Source organism: Lepisosteus platostomus, chromosome 16 (assembly GCF_059453375.1).
Source record: "Lepisosteus platostomus isolate fLepPlt1 chromosome 16, fLepPlt1.hap1, whole genome shotgun sequence".
NCBI lineage: Eukaryota > Metazoa > Chordata > Actinopteri > Semionotiformes > Lepisosteidae > Lepisosteus > Lepisosteus platostomus.
The window spans coordinates 2,179,515-2,200,047 of record NC_142626.1 but is presented as its reverse complement, the minus strand read 5'-3'; the positions used below and the strand labels follow the sequence as shown (position 1 = coordinate 2,200,047).

The 20,533-nt window shown below is 57.8% G+C and overlaps 2 protein-coding genes across 2 annotated transcripts; both read left to right on the top strand.

The window, feature by feature from the left end:
* Positions 1–637: 637 nt before the first annotated feature.
* wdr74 (WD repeat domain 74) lies at positions 638–10,086 on the top strand. The gene is made up of 11 exons (XM_088609214.1): positions 638–803; positions 1,567–1,673; positions 2,349–2,473; positions 2,585–2,648; positions 3,795–3,938; positions 5,209–5,310; positions 5,403–5,503; positions 6,790–6,845; positions 6,937–7,079; positions 7,244–7,300; positions 8,551–10,086. The coding sequence occupies exons 1-11, from the start codon at positions 743–745 to the stop codon at positions 8,734–8,736; spliced, it is 1,146 nt and encodes a 381-aa protein (XP_088465340.1). The 5' UTR covers positions 638–742; the 3' UTR covers positions 8,737–10,086.
* A 2,593-nt stretch (positions 10,087–12,679) lies between these two features.
* tmem179ba (transmembrane protein 179Ba) lies at positions 12,680–18,202 on the top strand. The gene is made up of 5 exons (XM_088609216.1): positions 12,680–12,833; positions 15,241–15,434; positions 16,005–16,139; positions 16,218–16,296; positions 16,888–18,202. Exons 1-5 carry the CDS (start codon positions 12,717–12,719, stop codon positions 17,044–17,046), a joined length of 684 nt encoding a protein of 227 aa, XP_088465342.1. The 5' UTR covers positions 12,680–12,716; the 3' UTR covers positions 17,047–18,202.
* The last annotated feature ends 2,331 nt before the right edge of the window (positions 18,203–20,533 follow it).

Genomic DNA, 20,533 nt, shown 5'->3' with positions numbered 1-20,533 from the left:
CCTCAATACGATGTAGTCCTACAGGGTCTTTCGCGGGCCTTGTCCGCCCTCTCGTGGTAGAGGTTTGAAAATGTAGGTTATTTTTAAAAAATGGCGACGCAATTATTCAGTTTCCGTTCACTCATATTAGTAAAAAGACCGGTTTATCCTGAGCTGGTCGACGGAGTCTGGCCCGGCAGACACAGGCTACAAGGCGGGATACACCTTGGGCGGGATGTCAGTCCATCTTAGTGAAATAACACCACTTTTTGCCTGGTAGAAAACGATGACAGGTAAAAACAGTTAGCTTTCGTTGGGAGTTAAGCATGATTCTCTGATACACAACATGTTTTGTAAATGTTTTTTTTTGACAAAATACAGCTTTTACACTTATAACTAACAGATGAAACGGCAGCAGTCATCGTACGTAATAAACTAACGCAGGCAGAGACATTGCATATTTGTAAACACATTATGGGGAAATGTGGGTACGTATCACATTTTTAAACAATAATCACAAACTAAAAAATAACAATTTTTCTGCCTTAATTGCTCTCATTACAACGATGTGTCTCATGTATCTCTTATAATTGGGAGTTTTTCATGTGTTTTTCATGTGTGCTTCCTCATATATCCTCCGGGCTAGATTGGAACTACATGCACTGTCTGCGTGTTCCCTCCCGGAAGACTTTGAGCGGCGGTAGCCGTGGCAGCGTGCGGTTCTCCGAGTTGCTGGGAGGGAGGTTCGGAAGTTTGCCCGGCCATGGCGGAGAAGAGCCAGCTGTGTTCCGTTTGGGTCGGCTCGGAAACGGGGATTTTGAAAGGTGAGTAGATTCAACGTGCTAACGGAAGCTGCCTTCGGGTTTGGGAGCCGTGAGTCGAGGCTGGCCGGTGACACGTGTGTTGGGACCACCGAGGAGACTGGATTCATTCCGGGCTGAATTGGTTTAAATCACTACACTTATTCCACACTAAGTGGGTTTCTACTACTGGAGATATTCCTCACTAAATGCGTTTAAATTATTGGAATAATTCCAGTCTAAGGGCCGAACTTTATTCAGAATAGATCAGTCTGTACTTTTAACTGGAAAGCAGTCACGAACAGCCAACTAAATTAACCCTCGAGTCCCTGCGGCTGAGTTAAGGCTCTGAATATTTTTTATACGTGGAAACGAGACGGGCTCTTAACACGTATCCTGTGCAGGTAACGACGCTGGCACATTGTAAACGCGATGATGTGGGAAAAACTCGTCGTGTCGGCTCCAGATCTCTGGGTGGAATCAGTTATTTTTGAGGAAGGAGGATAGTTGATGTTGGCTCGGGAGTTGTTGATATTAAGTTCTGTTTCGTCGTACACGGGGGACGCCAACAGTTCAATTCAGAGTTTTACGTACATCTTTGGGTTCCACGTCGCGGTACAGACAGTTGTTAAATGCTGCCAAGCTCCCAGTTGAGGAGAAAAACGCACTTCCTGCGTGGTCTGTTTTTAACAACACGTATGCATGCACATTTCCGTTCTCCCGGGCCAGTCTGAAAGGAGGACACGTGTTTGTATGCGCTTAAAAGTGACCGTGTCTGTCCACCCAGGGGTCAGCCTGGCGAAGAAACAGGCTTTTAACTTCAGCGACCTGTCCACCCTGAGCAGAGACCAGGAGGTGTGTGCACTGACCTGGGGAGACCAGCAGGAGACGGAGGTGAGTATGAAACTATATTGAGCAGGTCAACAGAGTGTTCTTCGTGTGATATCAATGCTCTGTATCTGTCAGTGTAGCCTACACAGGTTACCAAAATTCCTCTAGAAGACTATTACAGTTGCTGTAAGTTTCTTAATGGTCAAAGGGCGCCTGACCCCAGAACCGGATGTCTGGTTTGTCCGCCTCTTCCTGTGAGAGAAGTGTAAACAAGCAGACTGCACTGCCGTTTGAGAAGTTGTTCCCACCTGTTCCTTCAATTCTAAGTGACAGCAACATAAAACCTGGAGCGGATCAGTCTGCTGCATGCTGGGAGTCTGACTGACTGCACTGTACCACCTGGAGTGGATCAGTCTGCTGTGCACTGGGAGTCTGACTGACTGCACTGTACCACCTGGAGTGGATCAGTCTGCTGTGCACTGGGAGTCTGACTGACAACACTGTCACACCTGGAGCGGATCAGTCTGCTGCGCGCTGAGAGTCTGACTGACTGCACTGTACCACCTGGAGTGGATCAGTCTGCTGTGCACTGGGAGTCTGACTGACTGCACTGTACCACCTGGAGTGGATCAGTCTGCTGTGCACTGGGAGTCTGACTGACTGCACTGTACCACCTGGAGTGGATCAGTCTGCTGTGCACTGGGAGTCTGATCAGTTTCCCCTGTGTGTGTTGCTCAGGTGCTGGTTGGCTGTGTCAACGGAGCAGTGAAGACCTTCAGCACAGAGAAGGGGAAATTCATCGAGACCCGGCAGTGTGGCGATGCATCACAGGGCAGATTCACAGGGCTTGCTGTATACGACGGGTACGGTACTCGCTCTGTACTCGGTCTGTACTCGCTAACCGCTGGGTGGGGGTTTCAGAGCGCCTGACTGAGTTGAGTCCTGAGCCACTGTCCGTTCCGGTGTCTCCGCAGTGCGCTGGTGACCTGCGTGGAGTCCGGGCTGCTCAGGGTGTGGAAGGAGGGATCCACAGACTCGGTAAGGGCCCGTTTGTTGTTCCCTGTAGCTGCCGGCCCGCCGGAGGTCGGCACGGTCCCCGGAGCAGAAGAATGCATTGGGGATCGTCTCCGTGGAATCTGCCTGGCGGGGTGTGGTCCTACTCTGGGGTGTGCTGGCCTTAGAGGTGATCATTGTAAAGCGTTTTTTTAGGAGGCAGAGTTTGAGTCTGTTCAGTGAGAGGTAGGTAACAGGCTTAAAATCTCCAGCATCTGAAGTTGGCTTACATCTAAGAACCGCCTGCAGGTGGTTAAACCTGGTCTGGATCAGACTGCTCTGCACTGCGGGTCTGATTGACTGGACTGTTAATCCTGGACTGGTTCAGACTGCTGTGCACTGGGAGCCTGACTGACAGCCCTGTACCACCTGGAGTGGATCAGACTGCTGTGCACTGGGAGCCTGACTGACTGCACTATACATCTTGTAGTGCATTCCAGGGATTCTGATTGACTGCCCTGTAATTCTGGACTGAATCAGACTGCTGTGCACTTGGTGTCTGATTGATTGGACTCTCAATCCTGGACTGGATCAGACTGCTGTGCGCTGGGAGTCTGACTGACAGCCCTGTACCACCTGGATAGCCCTGTACCACCTGGAGTGGATCAGACTGCTGTGCTCTGGGAGTCTGACTGATTGCACTATTAATCTTGTAGTGCATTCCAGGGATTCTGATTGACTGCCGTGTAATCCTGGTCTGGATCAGACTGCTGTGCACTGGGAGCCTGACTGACAGCCCTGTACCACCTGGAGTGGATCAGTCTGCTGTGCACTGGGAGCCTGACTTGACAGCCCTGTACCACCTGGAGTGGATCAGTCTGCTGTGCACTGGGAGCCTGACTTGACAGCCCTGTACCACCTGGAGTGGATCAGTCTGCTGTGCACTGGGAGCCTGACTGACAGCCCTGTAATCCTGGAGTGGATCAGTCTGCTGTGCACTGGGAGCCTGACTGACAGCCCTGTACCACCTGGAGTGGATCAGTCTGCTGTGCACTGGGAGCCTGACTTGACAGCCCTGTACCACCTGGAGTGGATCAGACGACTGCACAGCGAGGGGTCGGATTCCCAGCAGTGTTTCTTTCTCTGTGGTGCCTGCTTGTCTGTAACCAGCCTCCTTGTGCGCTCGGGCAGGTGGAGGTCAGCGTCGGGCGCGATGTGTGCAGGATGCGGCAGAGCTCGGAGCAGCGCCACCGTGTGGCCACAGGGGGTAAAGAGAATCTGCTGAAGGTCTGGGACCTGGAGCGGCCCGAGGCGCCCATCTTCTCCGCCAAGAATGTGAGTGGGGGGGGGGTGTGGAAGGGGGGTGGGTAACAGGGAGGACGATGGGTCAAGGGGCACTGACAGGTATATGTAGGTGGGGTAAGTACTGATGTAGGATATCGACACAGGTGTGTGGATGAGCACCAGTGATATTGACACAGGTGTGTGGAGATGGATACAGGTGTGTGGATGAGCACCAGTGATATTGACACAGGTGTGTGGAGATGGATACAGGTGTGTGGATGAGCACTAGTGATGTGGATACAGGTGTGTGGAGATGGATACAGGTGTGTGGAGATGAATACAGGTGTGTGGATGAGCACTAGTGATGTGGATACAGGTGTGTGGATGAACACCAATGATATTGGCACAGGTGTGTGGATGAGCACCAGTGATATTGACACAGGTGTGTGGAGATGGATACAGGTGTGTGGATGAGCACCAGTGATATTGACACAGGTGTGTGGAGATGGATACAGGTGTGTGGATGAGCACTAGTGATGTGGATACAGGTGTGTGGAGATGGATACAGGTGTGTGGAGATGAATACAGGTGTGTGGATGAGCACTAGTGATGTGGATACAGGTGTGTGGATGAACACCAATGATATTGATACAGGTGTGTGGATGAGCACCAGTGATATTGACACAGGTGTGTGGATGAGCACCAGTGATGTGGATGAGCACCAGTGATATTGATACAGGTGTGTGGATGAGCACTAGTGATGTGGATACAGGTGTGTGGAGATGGATACAGGTGTGTGGATGAACACCAATGATATTGACACAGGTGTGTGGATGAGCACCAGTGATGTGGATGAGCACCAGTGATATTGATACAGGTGTGTGGATGAGCACCAGTGATATTGACACAGGTGTGTGGATGAGCACCAGTGATGTGGATGAGCACCAGTGATATTGATACAGGTGTGTGGATGAGCACCAGTGATATTGATACAGGTGTGTGGATGAGCACCAGTGATGTGGATACAGGTGTGTGGAGATGGATACAGGTGTGTGGATGAGCACCAGTGATGTGCATACAGGTGTGTGGATGAGCACCAGTGATGTGGATACAGGTGTGTGGATGAGCACTAGTGATGTGGATACGGGTGTGTGGAGATGGATGCAGGTGTGCTGGTGGGCACTGATGGCATTGACGCAGGTGTGTGGAATTTGACAGAGGGGAGCACTGACTGACCGTACTGACACCGGCGTGCGGATGGGCACTGATTGCACTGCAGTAGAAGTGTTGGCGGGCACTGAGGGAGTACCTGTGTTAACAGGTGCGCAACGACTGGCTGGACCTGCGCGTCCCGGTGTGGGTCCGAGACATGCAGTTCATCCCGGGGACAGAGAAGATCGTCACCTGTACCGGACACCACCAGGTCAGTCCACCTGTCTGCTGCTGGCCCGCCAGCCCACCGGTCGGGTCAGCCTGCGCGTGTCCGATCCTCCTGCCTTCTGTCTGTGCTTGCAGGTGCGTGTGTACGACCCCTGCTGCCCCCAGCGGCGCCCTGTCTTGGAGACTACCTACGAGGAGTACCCCCTTACTGCGCTCTCCATCGCCCCTGACAACAGGTACTGCCCACTCTCCTTCACCTCCGGCAACAGACCCCGCCCACCTCTCCATCGCCCCTGACAACAGGTACTGCCCACTCTTCTTCACCTCCAGCAACAGACCCCGCCCACCTCTCCATCGCCCCTGACAACAGGTACTGCCCACTCTCCTTCACCTCCAGCTACAGACCCCGCCCACCTCTCCATCGCCCCTGACAACAGGTACCACCCCCTCTCCTTCACCTCCAGCAACAGACCCCGCCCACCTGACCATCATCACCCCTGACAACAGGTACTGCCCACTCTCCTTCACCTCCAGCTACAGACCCCGCCCACCTCTCCATCGCCCCTGACAACAGGTACTGCCCACTCTCCTTCACCTCCAGCAACAGACCCCGCCCACCTCTCCATCGCCCCTGACAACAGGTACCACCCCCTCTGCTTCACCTCCAGCAACAGACCCCGCCCACCTCTCCATTGCCCCTGAAAACAGGTACTGCCCACTCTCCTTCACCTCCAGCAACAGACCCCGCCCACCTCTCCATCGCCCCTGACAACAGGTACTGCCCACTCTCCTTCACCTCCAGCAACAGACCCCGCCCACCTGACCACCATCGCCCCTGACAACAGGTACCACCCCCTCTCCTTCACCTCCAGCAACAGACCCCGCCCACCTGACCACCATCGCCCCTGACAACAGGTACCACCCCCTCTGCTTCACCTCCAGCAACAGACCCCGCCCATCTCTCCATCGCCCCTGACAACAGGTACCACCCCCTCTCCTTCACCTCCAGCAACAGACCCCGCCCACCTCTCCATCGCCCCTGACAACAGGTACCACCCCCTCTCCTTCACCTCCAGCAACAGACCCCGCCCACCTGACCACCATTGCCCCTGACAACAGGTACCACCCCCTCTGCTTCACCTCCAGCAACAGACCCCGCCCACCTCTCCATCGCCCCTGACAACAGGTACCACCCCCTCTCCTTCACCTCCAGCAACAGACCCCGCCCACCTGACCACCATCGCCCCTGACAACAGGTACCACCCCCTCTCCCTGATGCTGTGCCCTTTCCCTGACAACCGGAACTGCCTTTTACCCTGTTGCCCTTGGCGACAGGCGCTGTGCCCTTTCCCTGACGACCGGCACTGCCTCTGGCTCTGTTGCCCTTGGCGCCAGGCGCTGTGCCCCACCCTTGACAAGAGGCATCAGCTAAGGAGGAGGACTGCTGTAGGTTAAGACAGCATTAAAGAGGGAGATCTACAATGTGACATGTCCCCCTCCCCTCCCCTCCCCTCCCCAACAGGTCCGTCGTCGTTGGAAACACACACGGACAGGTGGCCATCGTCGACCTCCGCAAAGGTGAGCGGGTGGTCCGCCGGCTCCGTCGCGCGCCCCCCCTCGTTCCGCCCCGCCCCCCCCCCGCCCCGCTCACCCCTCTTGTCTCGCGCAGGGCTGGTGCGCGGCTGTCTGAAGGGCCTGGCGGGCAGTGTGCGCGCGCTGCACTGTCACCCCTCGCTGCCCCTGGTGGCCTCCTGCGGCCTGGACCGCTTCCTCCGGGTGCACAGCCTGCAGGACCGCGCGCTGCGGCACAAGGTAGGCGCGCTCCGGCGGCAACGCCCGCCACACCCCCGGTACGCACCGGCCCCGCGGCCGCCGCGCGCCGTGGCTGAGCTGGCCGCCGCGCGCAGGGTGACCACGAGCTGCTGTGGGGCCGGGGTCACGGGGCGCTCATGGGCGACTCTCTCTGCTCTCCCCAGGTCTACCTGAAGTCGAGGCTCAACTGTCTCCTGCTCTCCAGTCGGGAGGATCTGGAGGTGAGATGGGAAACGGGGGAGGGAGGTGAAGGGAGGAACAGGGGGAGGGAGGTGAAGGGAGGAACAGGGGGAGGGAGGGAGGTGAAGGGAGGAACAGGGGGAGAGGGGGAGGGAGGTGAAGGGAGGAACAGGGGGAGGGAGGGAGGTGAAGGGAGGAACAGAGGGAGGGAGGAACAGGGGGAGGGAGGTGAAGGGAGGAACAGGGGGAGGGAGGGAGGAACAGGGGGAGGGAGGTGAAGGGAGGAACAGGGGGAGGGAGGGAGGAACAGGGGGAGGGAGGTGAAGGGAGGAACAGGGGGAGGGAGGGAGGAACAGGGGGAGGGAGGGAGGAACAGGGGGAGGGAGGTGAAGGGAGGAACAGGGGGAGGGAGGTGAAGGCAGGAACAGGGGGAGAGGGGGAGGGAGGTGAAGGCAGGAACAGGGGGAGGGAGGTGAAGGGAGGAACAGGGGGAGGGAGGTGAAGGCAGGAACAGGGGGAGGGAGGTGAAGGCAGGAACAGGGGGAGGGAGGTGAAGGCAGGAACAGGGGGAGGGAGGTGAAGGGAGGAACAGGGGGAGGGAGGTGAAGGGAGGAACAGGGGGAGGGAGGTGAAGGGAGGAACAGGGGGAGAGGGGGAGGGAGGTGAAGGGAGGAACAGGGGGAGGGAGGTGAAGGGAGGAACAGGGGGAGAGGGGGAGGGAGGTGAAGGGAGGAACAGGGGGAGAGGGGGAGGGAGGTGAAGGGAGGAACGGGGAGGGAGGGAGGAACAGGGGGAGGGAGGTGAAGGGAGGAACAGGGGGAGGGAGGTGAAGGGAGGAACAGGGAGGGAGGGAGGAACAGGGGGAGGGAGGTGAAGGGAGGAACAGGGGGAGGGAGGTGAAGGGAGGAACAGGGAGGGAGGGAGGAACAGGGGGAGGGAGGTGAAGGGAGGAACAGGGGGAGAGGGGGAGGTGAAGGGAGGAACAGGGGGAGGGAGGAACGGGGGGGGAACAGGGGGAGAGGGGGAGGGAGGAATAGGGGGAGAGGTGGAGGGAGGAATAAGGGGAGAGGGGGAGGGAGGTAGGAACAGGGGGAGAGGGGGAGGTGAAGGGAGGAACAGGGGGAGGGAGGTGAAGGGAGGAACAGGGAGGGAGAGGCTGGGTGAGGAGGAGAGTGTGAGCAGTCTGCAGGGAAGATGTGGGACGGGCGTGGGAGTGGGCCTGCCTCAGACGGACCTGGACTCCCAAACTGACGGAGGCCGTAGGAATTAATCCTATTCTTCTGTGGGGCAGGGGGACGGCGCCGGGCAGGCTGGCGAAGGGGAGGTGAAGGAAGAGGAGGAGGCGGCGGGCGGCGGCGACGACGTCTGGGACGCCCTGGAGACCGTGACGGAGAGGCCGAGCCGGGGGCGGCCGGAGGAGGAGGCGGCGGCTGTGGTGGCGCCCCCAGGGGCGAAGAGGAGGAAAGCGGCGAAATGAGAGGGAGGAGGGAGGAGAGGGGGGAGGGGCGGGTCCCACCGTTTTTGGGGCCGGGAACTGGACGCCGTCGGCAGAGACGGCCTGCGATGACTCCCGACGCGTAGCGCTCTGATCCTCGACCGGCTCCAGGAGGCTGTTGCCCTCTGTATGACGATCGAGATGCTCTCTCTGCTGGCATGGACGCACGCTGGCACTTTCAGGTCGCCCGGACTCACAGGTTCTTCACAGATTTTTAGATGGACGGTCTGATGATATTGCTGCCTCACAGTACTGGGGCCCTGGATTCGGTTCTGGACCTGGGGGGGGGGGGGGGGGTCTGTCTGTGTGGAGTTTGCGTGTTCTCCCTGTGCGTTTCCCTCAGGGTGCTCCAGTTTCTTGACATGCTGGGTGGTGGCTTCTGGGAAAACTGGCCCTGGTGTGAGTGTGTGTGTGTGTCCCCCGCGATGGACTGGTGTCCTGTCCCGTGTCCAGGGTCCAGTCTGGTCGACGGCTCTGTCACACCTGGAGCGGACCTGACAGCTGTGCAGTGGGAGTCTGGTTGACCGCTCTGTTACACCTGGAGTGGACCTGACAGCTGTGCAGCGGGAGTCTGGTCGACCGATCTGTTACACCTGGAGCGGACCTGACAGCTGTGCAGCGGGAGTCTGGTCGAGCGCTCTGTCACACCTGGAGCGGACCTGACAGCTGTGCAGCGGGAGTCTGGTCGACCGCTCTGTCACACCTGGAGCGGACCTGACAGCTGTGCAGCGGGAGTCTGGTCGACCGCTCTGTCACACCTGGAGTGGACCTGACAGCTGTGCAGTGGGAGTCTGGTCGACCGCTCTGTCACACCTGGAGCGGACCTGACAGCTGTGCAGCGGGAGTCTGGTCGACCGCTCTGTCACACCTGGAGCGGACCTGACAGCTGTGCAGCGGGAGTCTGGTCTGGTTGAAGGTGCAGACCGATTTCTCTTCTTCTTCCTGGAAAGCACTGTGGTGTCACAGTCGGCACTGCGGCAGAACGCTCCTCCCCCCTCCCCGCAGGCCAGGGGAGCTGGGACCTGGGAGAGGGAGAGAGCATGGCCGAGCTCCTGCGGAGATCAGGAGATCAGGAAGGACTGGGAGCCCTGCTGGTGCAGCTCAGGGGAGGAGACTAGGAGCAGTGGGGAAGTGTGTTTGTGTGCGGCGTGTGAGAATGGGACTGGGACCAGCGGGACCAGCCCATTGGCCGGCTGCGTCCCGGATCGTCCGTGCAGGAGCAGGGAAAGCAGGCAGAGGGGTGGAGGAGCGGCGCTCTGGGCAGCTGGGATGCGCCGGGAAGCCGGGATGTGTTGGGAAAGGAAATTAAATGTCAGAAACTGAACACTGAAATGGGATTGAGTCCTGATTTATCAGCCTCCAAGAGAGAGAGAGCTGGGAGTGATTCCTGACTGATCAGTCTGAGAGAGAGAGCTGGGAGTGATTCCTGACTGATCAGTCTGAGAGAGAGCTGGGAGTGATTCCTGACTGATCAGACTGAGAGAGAGAGAGAGCTGGGAGTGATTCCTGACTGATCAGTCTGAGAGAGAGAGAGCTGGGAGTGATTCCTGACTGATCAGTCTGAGAGAGAGAGAGAGAGCTGGGAGTGATTCCTGACTGATCAGTCTGAGAGAGAGAGAGAGCTGGGAGTGATTCCTGACTGATCAGTCAGAGAGAGAGAGAGCTGGGAGTGATTCCTGACTGATCAGTCTGAGAGAGAGAGAGAGCTGGGAGTGATTCCTGACTGATCAGTCAGAGAGAGAGAGAGCTGGGAGTGATTCCTGACTGATCAGTCTGAGAGAGAGAGAGAGCTGGGAGTGATTCCTGACTGATCAGTCTGAGAGAGAGAGAGAGCTGGGAGCGATTCCTGACTGATCAGTCTAAGAGAGAGAGAGCTGGGAGTGATTCCTGACTGATCAGTCTGAGAGAGAGAGAGCTGGGAGTGATTCCTGACTGATCAGTCTGAGAGAGAGAGAGAGCTGGGAGTGATTCCTGACTGATCAGTCTAAGAGAGAGCTGGGAGTGATTCCTGACTGATCAGTCTGAGAGAGAGAGAGCTGGGAGTGATTCCTGACTGATCAGTCTGAGAGAGAGAGAGAGAGCTGGGAGTGATTCCTGACTGATCAGTCAGAGAGAGAGAGCTGGGAGTGATTCCTGACTGATCAGTCAGAGAGAGAGAGCTGGGAGTGATTCCTGACTGATCAGTCTGAGAGAGAGAGAGAGCTGGGAGTGATTCCTGACTGATCAGTCTGAGAGAGAGAGCTGGGAGTGATTCCTGACTGATCAGTCAGAGAGAGAGCTGGGAGTGATTCCTGACTGATCAGTCTGAGAGAGAGAGAGAGAGCTGGGAGTGATTCCTGACTGATCAGTCTGAGAGAGAGAGAGAGCTGGGAGTGATTCCTGACTGATCAGTCTGAGAGAGAGAGAGAGCTGGGAGCGATTCCTGACTGATCAGTCTAAGAGAGAGAGAGCTGGGAGTGATTCCTGACTGATCAGTCTGAGAGAGAGAGAGCTGGGAGTGATTCCTGACTGATCAGTCTGAGAGAGAGAGAGAGCTGGGAGTGATTCCTGACTGATCAGTCTAAGAGAGAGCTGGGAGTGATTCCTGACTGATCAGTCTGAGAGAGAGAGAGCTGGGAGTGATTCCTGACTGATCAGTCTGAGAGAGAGAGAGAGAGCTGGGAGTGATTCCTGACTGATCAGTCAGAGAGAGAGAGCTGGGAGTGATTCCTGACTGATCAGTCTGAGAGAGAGAGAGAGCTGGGAGTGATTCCTGACTGATCAGTCTGAGAGAGAGAGCTGGGAGTGATTCCTGACTGATCAGTCAGAGAGAGAGCTGGGAGTGATTCCTGACTGATCAGTCTGAGAGAGAGAGAGAGAGCTGGGAGTGACTCCTGACTGATCAGTCTGAGAGAGAGAGAGAGCTGGGAGTGATTCCTGACTGATCAGTCAGAGAGAGAGAGAGCTGGGAGTGATTCCTGACTGATCAGTCTGAGAGAGAGAGCTGGGAGTGATTCCTGACTGATCAGTCTGAGAGAGAGAGCTGGGAGTGATTCCTGACTGATCAGTCTGAGAGAGAGAGAGAGCTGGGAGTGATTCCTGACTGATCAGTCAGAGAGAGAGAGAGCTGGGAGTGATTCCTGACTGATCAGTCTGAGAGAGAGAGCTGGGAGTGATTCCTGACTGATCAGTCTGAGAGAGAGAGAGAGCTGGGAGTGATTCCTGACTGATCAGTCTGAGAGAGAGAGAGAGCTGGGAGTGATTCCTGACTGATCAGTCTGAGAGAGAGAGCTGGGAGTGATTCCTGACTGATCAGTCTGAGCAAGAGAGCTGGGAGTGATTCCTGACTGATCAGTCTGAGAGAGAGAGAGCTGGGAGTGATTCCTGACTGATCAGTCTGAGAGAGAGAGAGAGCTGGGAGTGATTCCTGACTGATCAGTCTGAGAGAGAGAGAGAGCTGGGAGTGATTCCTGACTGATCAGTCTGAGAGAGAGAGCTGGGAGTGATTCCTGACTGATCAGTCTGAGCAAGAGAGCTGGGAGTGATTCCTGACTGATTTTGCGGGGGTCCGGGACCGGTGCGGTCCAGCTCCGTGTCGCAGTTGACCCGGGACAGGTCCGGCGCTTTGGGTCACCCGAGGCCCGTGCCGTCGGAGGTACCGGGGGGGCGAGACGCGGCCAGGGCAACCGGCAAACCCGAGATCTCCGAGTCGTCCTCCGATGGGCGCCGTGTCTCGCCGCCCATAACAACTGAACTCTCGAGACACGTTTAAGTCTCTCATTTTGTTTTTGAAAAAATGTAAACTTTGAGGCAGGCGAACGGCAGAGAAATCGAGGCAGTGGCCGCACAGATAACGACACACCCACACACACAGTTTCAGCCCGGATTTCACCCCCCAAAAATAAGACTTTGGCTGCGAGCGCGTGACGCGCGCGGAGTGACGACGGACCCCCCCCCCCGCCGGTGTCGAGCCGCCCCCTTTCATGAAGTTTCCGGGTTCTGCAATGGCGCTGCCGTGGCTGGTGGCGGTGGAGCTACTGCTGTACGGGGGGTGTTTCATCTGCGGCATCATCGCGGCGTCCTCCGTCACGGTCACCCAGGTGAGACCTCGCCGGCAGGTCCCGGAGTGGGGGGGGGTCCCCCCTCCTCCTCCACCCCCCGCCCCCCTCTGGACAGGACTTGGGCAAACCAAAACTTGTTTTTCGGGAGTTTGGGATGACCAGGCGCGACACGGGACCTCGGCGATCCCAGCGGCAGCAGGCTGTGTAATCAAAACACACAAATAATAACTTTGTTTTTTTTTAAATGCCTCTTAAAGGCGCCGGGTGGTTTGGTTTCTGGTGGACGAGTGCTTGTTTGTTTGTTTGTTTGTTTGTGTGTGTGTGTTTTTTTTTTGTTTAAATCTTTGACGAAAAGGGGGCTGCTCTCGTCCATGTACAGATGAACAGTATTTGGGGGTGGGAGGATCGGCGTCAGCAGTTCCAGCGTTGGTAGACTTGGGAACAAACCGCTCCTCTCGCCAAAACGGGACGCGTCGCAACCTGTTCCGAGCCCGAAAGTCGTGCGCTCTCCCAACCCGGCCCTCGGGGGGGGACGCCCGCCGAAAACGTCTTGCCTGCCGTCCTGTGTTTAACTCTTGTCTCCGGAACCGCGGTGCGCTGGTTCACGGGAGTTCCCGGCACCAGCGCGATGCAGTTCCGCATCGATGCGAGAACGTCTTGCATGAGGAGTTTGTCGTCTGAGACACACAGACGGGGGAGGGAGAGAGAGAGAGAGAAGCTGGGGGTCAGAGCGCAGGGTCGGCCATTTATACGGCGCCCCGGGAGCAGCTGGGGGTGAAGGGGCCTCGCTCAGGGGCCCGGAGGAGTAGGATTCCTCTGCCGGCCGCGGGATTCGAACCGGCGATCTTCCAGCCGCTCCGCCCCCCCCCCACCCCAGAGGAAGCGACTGCGGGCGGTTCGGTTAAACGCGTGACAGGATGTTGTCTTTCACTGCGAGGGGAGCCTCGTGAAAGCAGTTAATCACACGTGGCTTGGGTACGGCACACGTTTCAGCGCCTGTGATGTGCCACCTGGGACAGCACGGAGCCGGAGCTGAGCACTGCTGTTGGAGGCCAGTGACTCCTCGGTTTTGTCCTCCCAGTGTCACGGGGGGGGGGTGGTCCCTCTTCTCTTGACTTCGAAACCAGGCGCGTGCTGGTGTTGCTTGGGGGCGGAGTGGGGGCTCTGTGGCTCAGGATCTGCGGCGGTAGCTGGGAGGTTGCCGGTTCGAATCCCGAGGCCGGCAGAGGAATCCTACTCCGCTGGGGCCCCTGAGCAGGGCCCTTCACCCCAGCTGCTCCAGGGGCGCCATATAATTGGCTGACCCCCAGCTTCTCTCCCTGCCCCAGCAGGTGGGGGTGCCCAGCACCAGGGGACAGGGCCGGCTGGATGAGTGCTCGTTAGGCACTAATTGGAGTCAGATGAGCGCTGCTGTCTGAGACAAGAGGGCCAGTGTTCTGTACTGCTGACCCCCTTGGTCACACTGCTCGTGTCGGACAGTGACGTGTGAAGGGGTTGTGCTATTGTGTTGCGGGGGGAGTGTGCGCTGCCCTGGTTTGTGTTGTGGGGGGGGGTGTTTGCTGTGTTAATACAGTTGTGCTGTGTTGTGGGTGTAATGTGCGCTCTGTTAATACAGTTGTGTTGTGTTGTGTTGTAGGGGGAGTGTGCGCTCTGTTAATACAGTTGTGCTGTGTTGTGTTGTGCGGGGCAGTGTGCGCTGTGCTGTGTTGTGTTGCAGGGGCAGTGTGTGCTGTGTTAATACAGTTGTGCTGTGTGGTGTGGGGCAGTGTGCGCTGTGCTGTGTTGTGTTGCGGGGGCAGTGTGCGCTCTGTTAATACAGTTGTGTTGTATTGTGTTGTGTTGCGGGGGCAGTGTGCGCTGGGTTAATCCAGTTGTGTTGTATTGTGTTGTGATGCGGGGGCAGTGTGCGCTGGGTTAATCCAGTTGTGCCGTTGTGTTGCAGGGGGAGTTTTTGGGCCAGTGTGTGCTGTGCTGTGTTGTGTTGCGGGGGCAGTGTGCGCTCTGTTAATACAGTTGTGTTGTATTGTGTTGTGATGTGGGGGCAGTGTGCGCTCTGTTAATACAGTTGTGTTGTATTGTGTTGTGTTGCAGGGGCAGTGTGCGCTCTGTTAATACAGTTGTGTTGTATTGTGTTGTGTTGCGGGGGCAGTGTGCGCTGGGCTAATCCAGTTGTGCCGTTGTGTTGCAGGGGGAGTTCTCGGGCCAGTGTGTGCTGTGCTGTGTTGTGTTGCGGGGGCAGTGTGCGCTCTATTAATACAGTTGTGTTGTATTGTGTTGTGTTGCGCTGGGCTAATCCAGTTGTGCCGTTGTGTTGCAGGGGGAGTTCTCGGGCCAGTGTGTGCTGTGCTGTGTTGTGTTGCGGGGGCAGTGTGCGCTCTGTTAATACAGTTGTGTTGTATTGTGTTGTGTTGCGCTGGGCTAATCCAGTTGTGCGGTTGTGTTGCAGGGGGAGTTCTCGGGCCAGTGTGTGCTCTACGGCAGCTTTCAGTACAATGCCAGCACTGACGCCTTCACGGTCTCCAGCTCCAGCAGTAACTCCCTGTGTTACTTCGTCTCGGCCATCTCTGTCCTGGTGGCCATCTACTGCTTCTCCCTGGTCCTCTACTGGATCTACGCCAGCTGCGTGGACGAGGCCAAGAGGTCAGTGGGCGTCTGGTGTGCTAGTGTGTGTGTGTGTCTCTCCCCCAGGCTCTCCAGCGCTCCGCTTGGTGGTCTTGAACTCAGTCCTGTCTGTCTGTCTGTCTGTCTCTGTCGACGATCGGCGTGGACGAGCCTGTCTGTCTGTCTGTCTGTCTGTCTGTCTGTCTCTGTAGCCGATTGCCGTGGACGAGCCTGTCTGTCTGTCTGTCTGTCTGTCTGTCTCTCTCTGTAGCCGATTGACGTGGACGAGCCTGTCTGTCTCTCTCTGTAGCCGATCGCCGTGGACGAGCCTGCCTGTCTGTCTCTCTCTGTAGCCGATTGCCGTGGACGAGCCTGTCTGTCTCTCTCTGTAGCCGATCGCTGTGGACGAGCCTGCCTGTCTGTCTCTCTCTGTAGCCGATCGCCGTGGACGAGCCTGTCTGTCTCTCTCTGTAGCCGATCGCTGTGGACGAGCCTGCCTGTCTGTCTCTCTCTGTAGCCGATCGCCGTGGACGAGCCTGCCTGTCTGTCTCTCTCTGTAGCCGATCGCCGTGGACGAGCCTGTCTCTTTCTCTCTCTCTCTCTCTGCAGGGAGTCGCCGTGGATGACCGTGTCTCTCGCTGTGTGTGCCGTCTTCCTCTTCTTCCTGCTGGTGACCGGATGCATCCTCAGGATCGGTCGGGACAGGCTGTGCCAGTCCGCCCTGAAGGACTCGGGGATCCACAGGTGAGTCCGTGTCCGCGGGTCGGAGGCGTGGAGGAGCCTGGCCAGCCCCTTGTCCGCTAACACTGCTGTGTGTTGCAGCTGTCAGGAGGCGGAGGGCAAGAACTGGGCCAGCCCCTACACAGGGCAGCACTTCTACTCCAACCTGCACACAGCGGAGGTACGGGGCTCTCTCACGGCACTGTGAGTGTGGAAGAGTTCAATCTGGATTCACTCACACGCTCTCTCTCCTCCCTCTCTCCTCTTCTCTACAAAATCTTTAATTCCTCTCTCCCCTTTCTCTCCCCTCCTCTTACTCCTCCTCCTCTGTCTCTCCACTCTTTCCTCTTCTCTGTCCTCCCCTCTCTCCTCTTCCTCCCTCTCTCCACCTCCTCCTCTCTCCCCTCTCTCCTCCTCCTCCCCTCTCTCTTTCTCCTCCTTCTCTCCTTCTCCCCCCTCCTCCTCCTCCCTCTCTCTCCTCCCTCCTCCTCCTCCTCCCTCTCTCTCCTCCCCCTCCTCCCTCTCTCTCTCTCCTCCCCTCTCTCCTCCCCTCTCTCCTCCCTCTCTCCTCCCCTCCCTCCTCCTCCCTCTCTCTCTCCTCCCCTCTCTCCTCCTCCTCCCTCCCTCCCCCTCTCTCCTCCCCTCTCTCTCCCTCCTCCTCCCCTCTCTCTCCCCTCTCCTCCTCCTCTCTCCTCCCTCTCCTCCTCCTCCCTCCTCCCCTCTCTCTCCTGTCTCTCCTCTCTCTCTCCTCTCCCCTCTCTCCTCTCTCCAGACGTCAGTGTGGGTGAATTTCTTCCTCTGGGTCCTGGTGTTGGCGTTGCTGGTCATTCAGAAGAAACGGGGCTCGGAGTTCAGTCCGCTGAGCGCGGGGGACCCCGAGTGGAGCACCTCGGAGGCCGATCCCATCTTCCCCCGCCCCTCCCGGTCGTGAAGAGGGAGCCCCCGGCTCTCTGGAGACCCCCCCCCTCCCTCTCCCTGGGCTTTAACCCTTTCCCTGCCGCTGACACTGGGGGGATCCCCGTGACGCTGCCCTTGCACTGCGCCCCTGCAGCACTGACGCCACGCCCCCTTCTTTCTGGGGGCACCCCGATCAAGTGAGAAGCTCCGTCGCTCCTCTCCTCTCCTCTCCCCTCCCCCTGTCCTGACATCTCCCTCTCCTGCCCTCCGACGGGCTACTGACACACTGCCAGGGCAGGCTGGGTAAACACTGATGGAGTCACGTTCATGTGAGGGGGGCGGGGAGAGGAGAGGAGGAGGAGAGAGGGAAGGGGAGAGGAGAGGAGGAGGAGGGACAGGAGAGGAGAGGAGGAGAGAGGGAAGGGGAGAGGAGGAGGGACAGGGGAGGAGAGAGGGAAGATAGGAGAGGAGGAGGGATGGGAGATGGGAGAGGAAGAGAGGAGGTGGCCTGTGTCCAGGAAGGGGAGAGAGGAGAGGAGGAGGAGGAGGAGGAGGAGGAGAGAGGGGAGGGAAGGGAAGGGGAGAGGAGGAGGAGGAGGAGAGAGGGGAGGGAAGGGAAGGGAAGGGAAGGGGAGAGGAGGAGGAGGAGGAGAGAGGGGAGGGAAGGGAAGGGGAGAGGAGGAGGAGGAGGAGGAGGAGGAGGAGGAGGCAGGCCCATGGAGAAAAGACGACTCAGAAGCAAAGCCTGGCGCTCAGACGTTTTTATTGACCGGACGCCATCTTCCCCCTGACGGGGGCCAGCTCCGAGCCTGCCCACAGCGGTCCGGGCACGACGGGGAGAGGGACTGCTCTCTTCAGCTCCCGCCAGGTTGTTTCGGGTTTTCAGGCGTGATCCAGGCCTCCACTAGGCGGCAGCAGTGAGCCCCCCCAGGCCGGTGTGGGGATGTGGGCGGGGGGGGGGTCTGATCTGGAGCATCCACGCGATGCTCTCCGTCTGGTTCCCGGAGCTCAATCCGTGCCCCGTCTGCCGGGCTCGGATTCCGCCTGTCCCCTGTGCCCCCGCGGTGTCGGTGTTCAGGAGATACCGAGCTCGTTAAGAGGCGTTCATCGCTGGGAATTTTTTTTCCCCAATTGTTTTCTTGTATTGTTTATCTTTTGCCAATCCAATAAAAATCTTATCTTGAAACCTCCGGGCGCACAGAGGCCACTGTGGTGTTGTGTTGGTGTGGTGTTGTGTGTGTTGTGTTGGTGTTGTGTGGTGTTATGTTGTCCTGGCTTGGCGTTGTGTGGTGGTGTTGTGTTGGTGTGTGGTATAATGGTGTGGTTGTGTGGTATGATGTGGTGGTGTGGTGTGATGGTGTTATGTTGTGCTGGGGTGGTGTTGTGTGATGGTGTTGGTGTGTGATGTGCTGGGGTGGGGTTGTGTGTGGTGGTGTGGTGTGATGGTGTTGTTGTGCTGGGGTGGGGTTGTGTGTGGTGGTGTGATGTGATGGTGTTGTTGTGCTGGGGTGGTGTTGTGTGTGGTGGTGTGATGTGATGGTGTTGTTGTGCTGGGGTGGGGTTGTGTGTGGTGGTGTGGTGTGATGGTGTTGTTGTGCTGGGGTGGGGTTGTGTGTGGTGGTGTGATGGTGTTGTTGTGCTGGGGTGGGGTTGTGTGTGGTGGTGTGATGTGATGGTGTTATGTTGTGCTGGGGTGGTGTGGTGTGATGGTGTTATGTTGTGTGATGGTGTTGGTGTGTGATGTGATGGTGTTGTTGTGCTGGGGTGGTGTTGTGTGATGTGATGGTGTTGTTGTGCTGGGGTGGGGTTGTGTGTTGGTGTGATGGTGTTGTTGTGCTGGGGTGGGGTTGTGTGTTGGTGTGTGGTGTGATGGTGTTGTTGTGCTGGGGTGGGGTTGTGTGTGGTGGTGTGGTGTGATGGTGTTGTTGTGCTGGGGTGGGGTTGTGTGTGGTGGTGTGGTGTGATGGTGTTGTTGTGCTGGGGTGGGGTTGTGTGTGGTGGTGTGGTGTGATGGTGTTGTTGTGCTGGGGTGGGGTTGTGTGATGGTGTTGGTGTGGTGTGATGGTGTTGTGCTGGGGTGGGGTTGTGTGTTGGTGTGTGGTGTGATGGTGTTGTTGTGCTGGGGTGGGGTTGTGTGTTGGTGTGTGGTGTGATGGTGTTGTTGTGCTGGGGTGGGGTTGTGTGTTGGTGTGTGGTGTGATGGTGTTGTCGTGCTGGGGTGGGGTTGTGTGTGGTGTTGTGCTGGGGTGGTGTTGTGTGTGGTTGTGTGTTGTGTGTTGTGTTGTGGTGTGATGGTGTTGGTGTGTGATGTGATGGTGTTGTTGTGCTGGGGTGGGGTTGTGTGGTGTTGTTGTGCTGGGGTGGGGTTGTGTGTTGGTGTGTGGTGTGATGGTGTTGTTGTGCTGGGGTGGGGTTGTGTGTGGTGGTGTGATGTGATGGTGTTGTCGTGCTGGGGTGGTGTTGTGTGTGGTTGTGTGTTGTGTGTTGTGTTGTGGCGCGAGTCGATGTCTTTGCGTCGGCTGTCTCCGGGGGGCTGGCTGGCTTCTCCCTCCGCGGTGAGCCCCCGAGAGCCGGCGGCAATTCCGGACTGGGGGGCGCGCTCCGATCGGAGGAGCGGTGCCCCCTCTCCCAGGCGCCCCTGGGGGTCTGGCTCTTCGGATCCGAAGGCCCAACTCTCCCGGGGAGCTGCGGGAAGCAGGAAGTGACCTCACGCAGGGGGGCGGAGCTTGCAGACGATGCCTCGGTCTCCTGGCCAGCGTGTTGGCCTGTCGCGGCTCTGCAGGTGGGACTCTTTGTCTTTATTCTGAACCTCTCTTGTGTGTGTCTGGTAACAGACAGCGGGCGGGCCTGTCTCTCCCCACCCTGTCTGCTCTGTAATTACAGTGCAGTGCAGGGAGAGGCTGTGTGTGTGTGTGTGTGTGTGTGTGTGTGTGTGTGTCTGAGGAGCTCCCTTCCTCTCCAGCCTCTCTGCAAGGTCCTCTGGGCAGGGCTGTCTGTCTGAGGTCACTGCATCCACACACGGAGCACACAACCCAGCAACAACTGGCTCCCTCTCTCTTTCACTGTGGGGAGGCAGTGACCCGTCTGTCTCTCTCTGTCTCAGCATGTGGATGGGGTGACCCGTCTGTCTCTCTCTGTCTCAGCATGTGGATGGGGTGACCCGTCTGTCTCTCTGTCTCTGCGTGTGGATGCGGTGGCCCGTCTGTCTCTCTCTGTCTCGGCGTGTGGATGGGGTGACCCGTCTGTCTCTCTCTGTCTCAGCGTGTGGATGGGGTGACCCGTCTGTCTCTCTCTGTCTCAGCGTGTGGATGGGGTGACCCGTCTGTCTCTCTCTGTCTCGGCGTGTGGATGGGGTGACCCGTCTGTCTCTCTCTGTCTCAGCGTGTGGATGGGGTGACCCGTCTGTCTCTCTGTCTCGGCGTGTGGAATGCGGTGACCCGTCTGTCTCTCTCTGTCTCGGCGTTTGGATGCAGTGACCCGTCTGTCTCTCTGTCTCGGCGTGTGGATGCGGTGGCCCGTCT

Bases quoted from the DNA above. Each gene is read 5' to 3' on its own strand.
- wdr74 (XM_088609214.1), top strand. From the start codon at position 743: ATGGCGGAGAAGAGCCAGCTGTGTTCCGTTTGGGTCGGCTCGGAAACG. The intron at 804-1,566 runs GTGAGTAGATTC...CTGTCCACCCAG, and splicing joins GGAAACGGGGATTTTGAAAG to GGGTCAGCCTGGCGAAGAAA. The intron at 7,301-8,550 runs GTGAGATGGGAA...TCTGTGGGGCAG, and splicing joins CCAGTCGGGAGGATCTGGAG to GGGGACGGCGCCGGGCAGGC.
- tmem179ba (XM_088609216.1), top strand. From the start codon at position 12,717: ATGAAGTTTCCGGGTTCTGCAATGGCGCTGCCGTGGCTGGTGGCGGTG. The intron at 12,834-15,240 runs GTGAGACCTCGC...GTTGTGTTGCAG, and splicing joins CCTCCGTCACGGTCACCCAG to GGGGAGTTCTCGGGCCAGTG. The intron at 15,435-16,004 runs GTCAGTGGGCGT...CTCTCTCTGCAG, and splicing joins TGCGTGGACGAGGCCAAGAG to GGAGTCGCCGTGGATGACCG.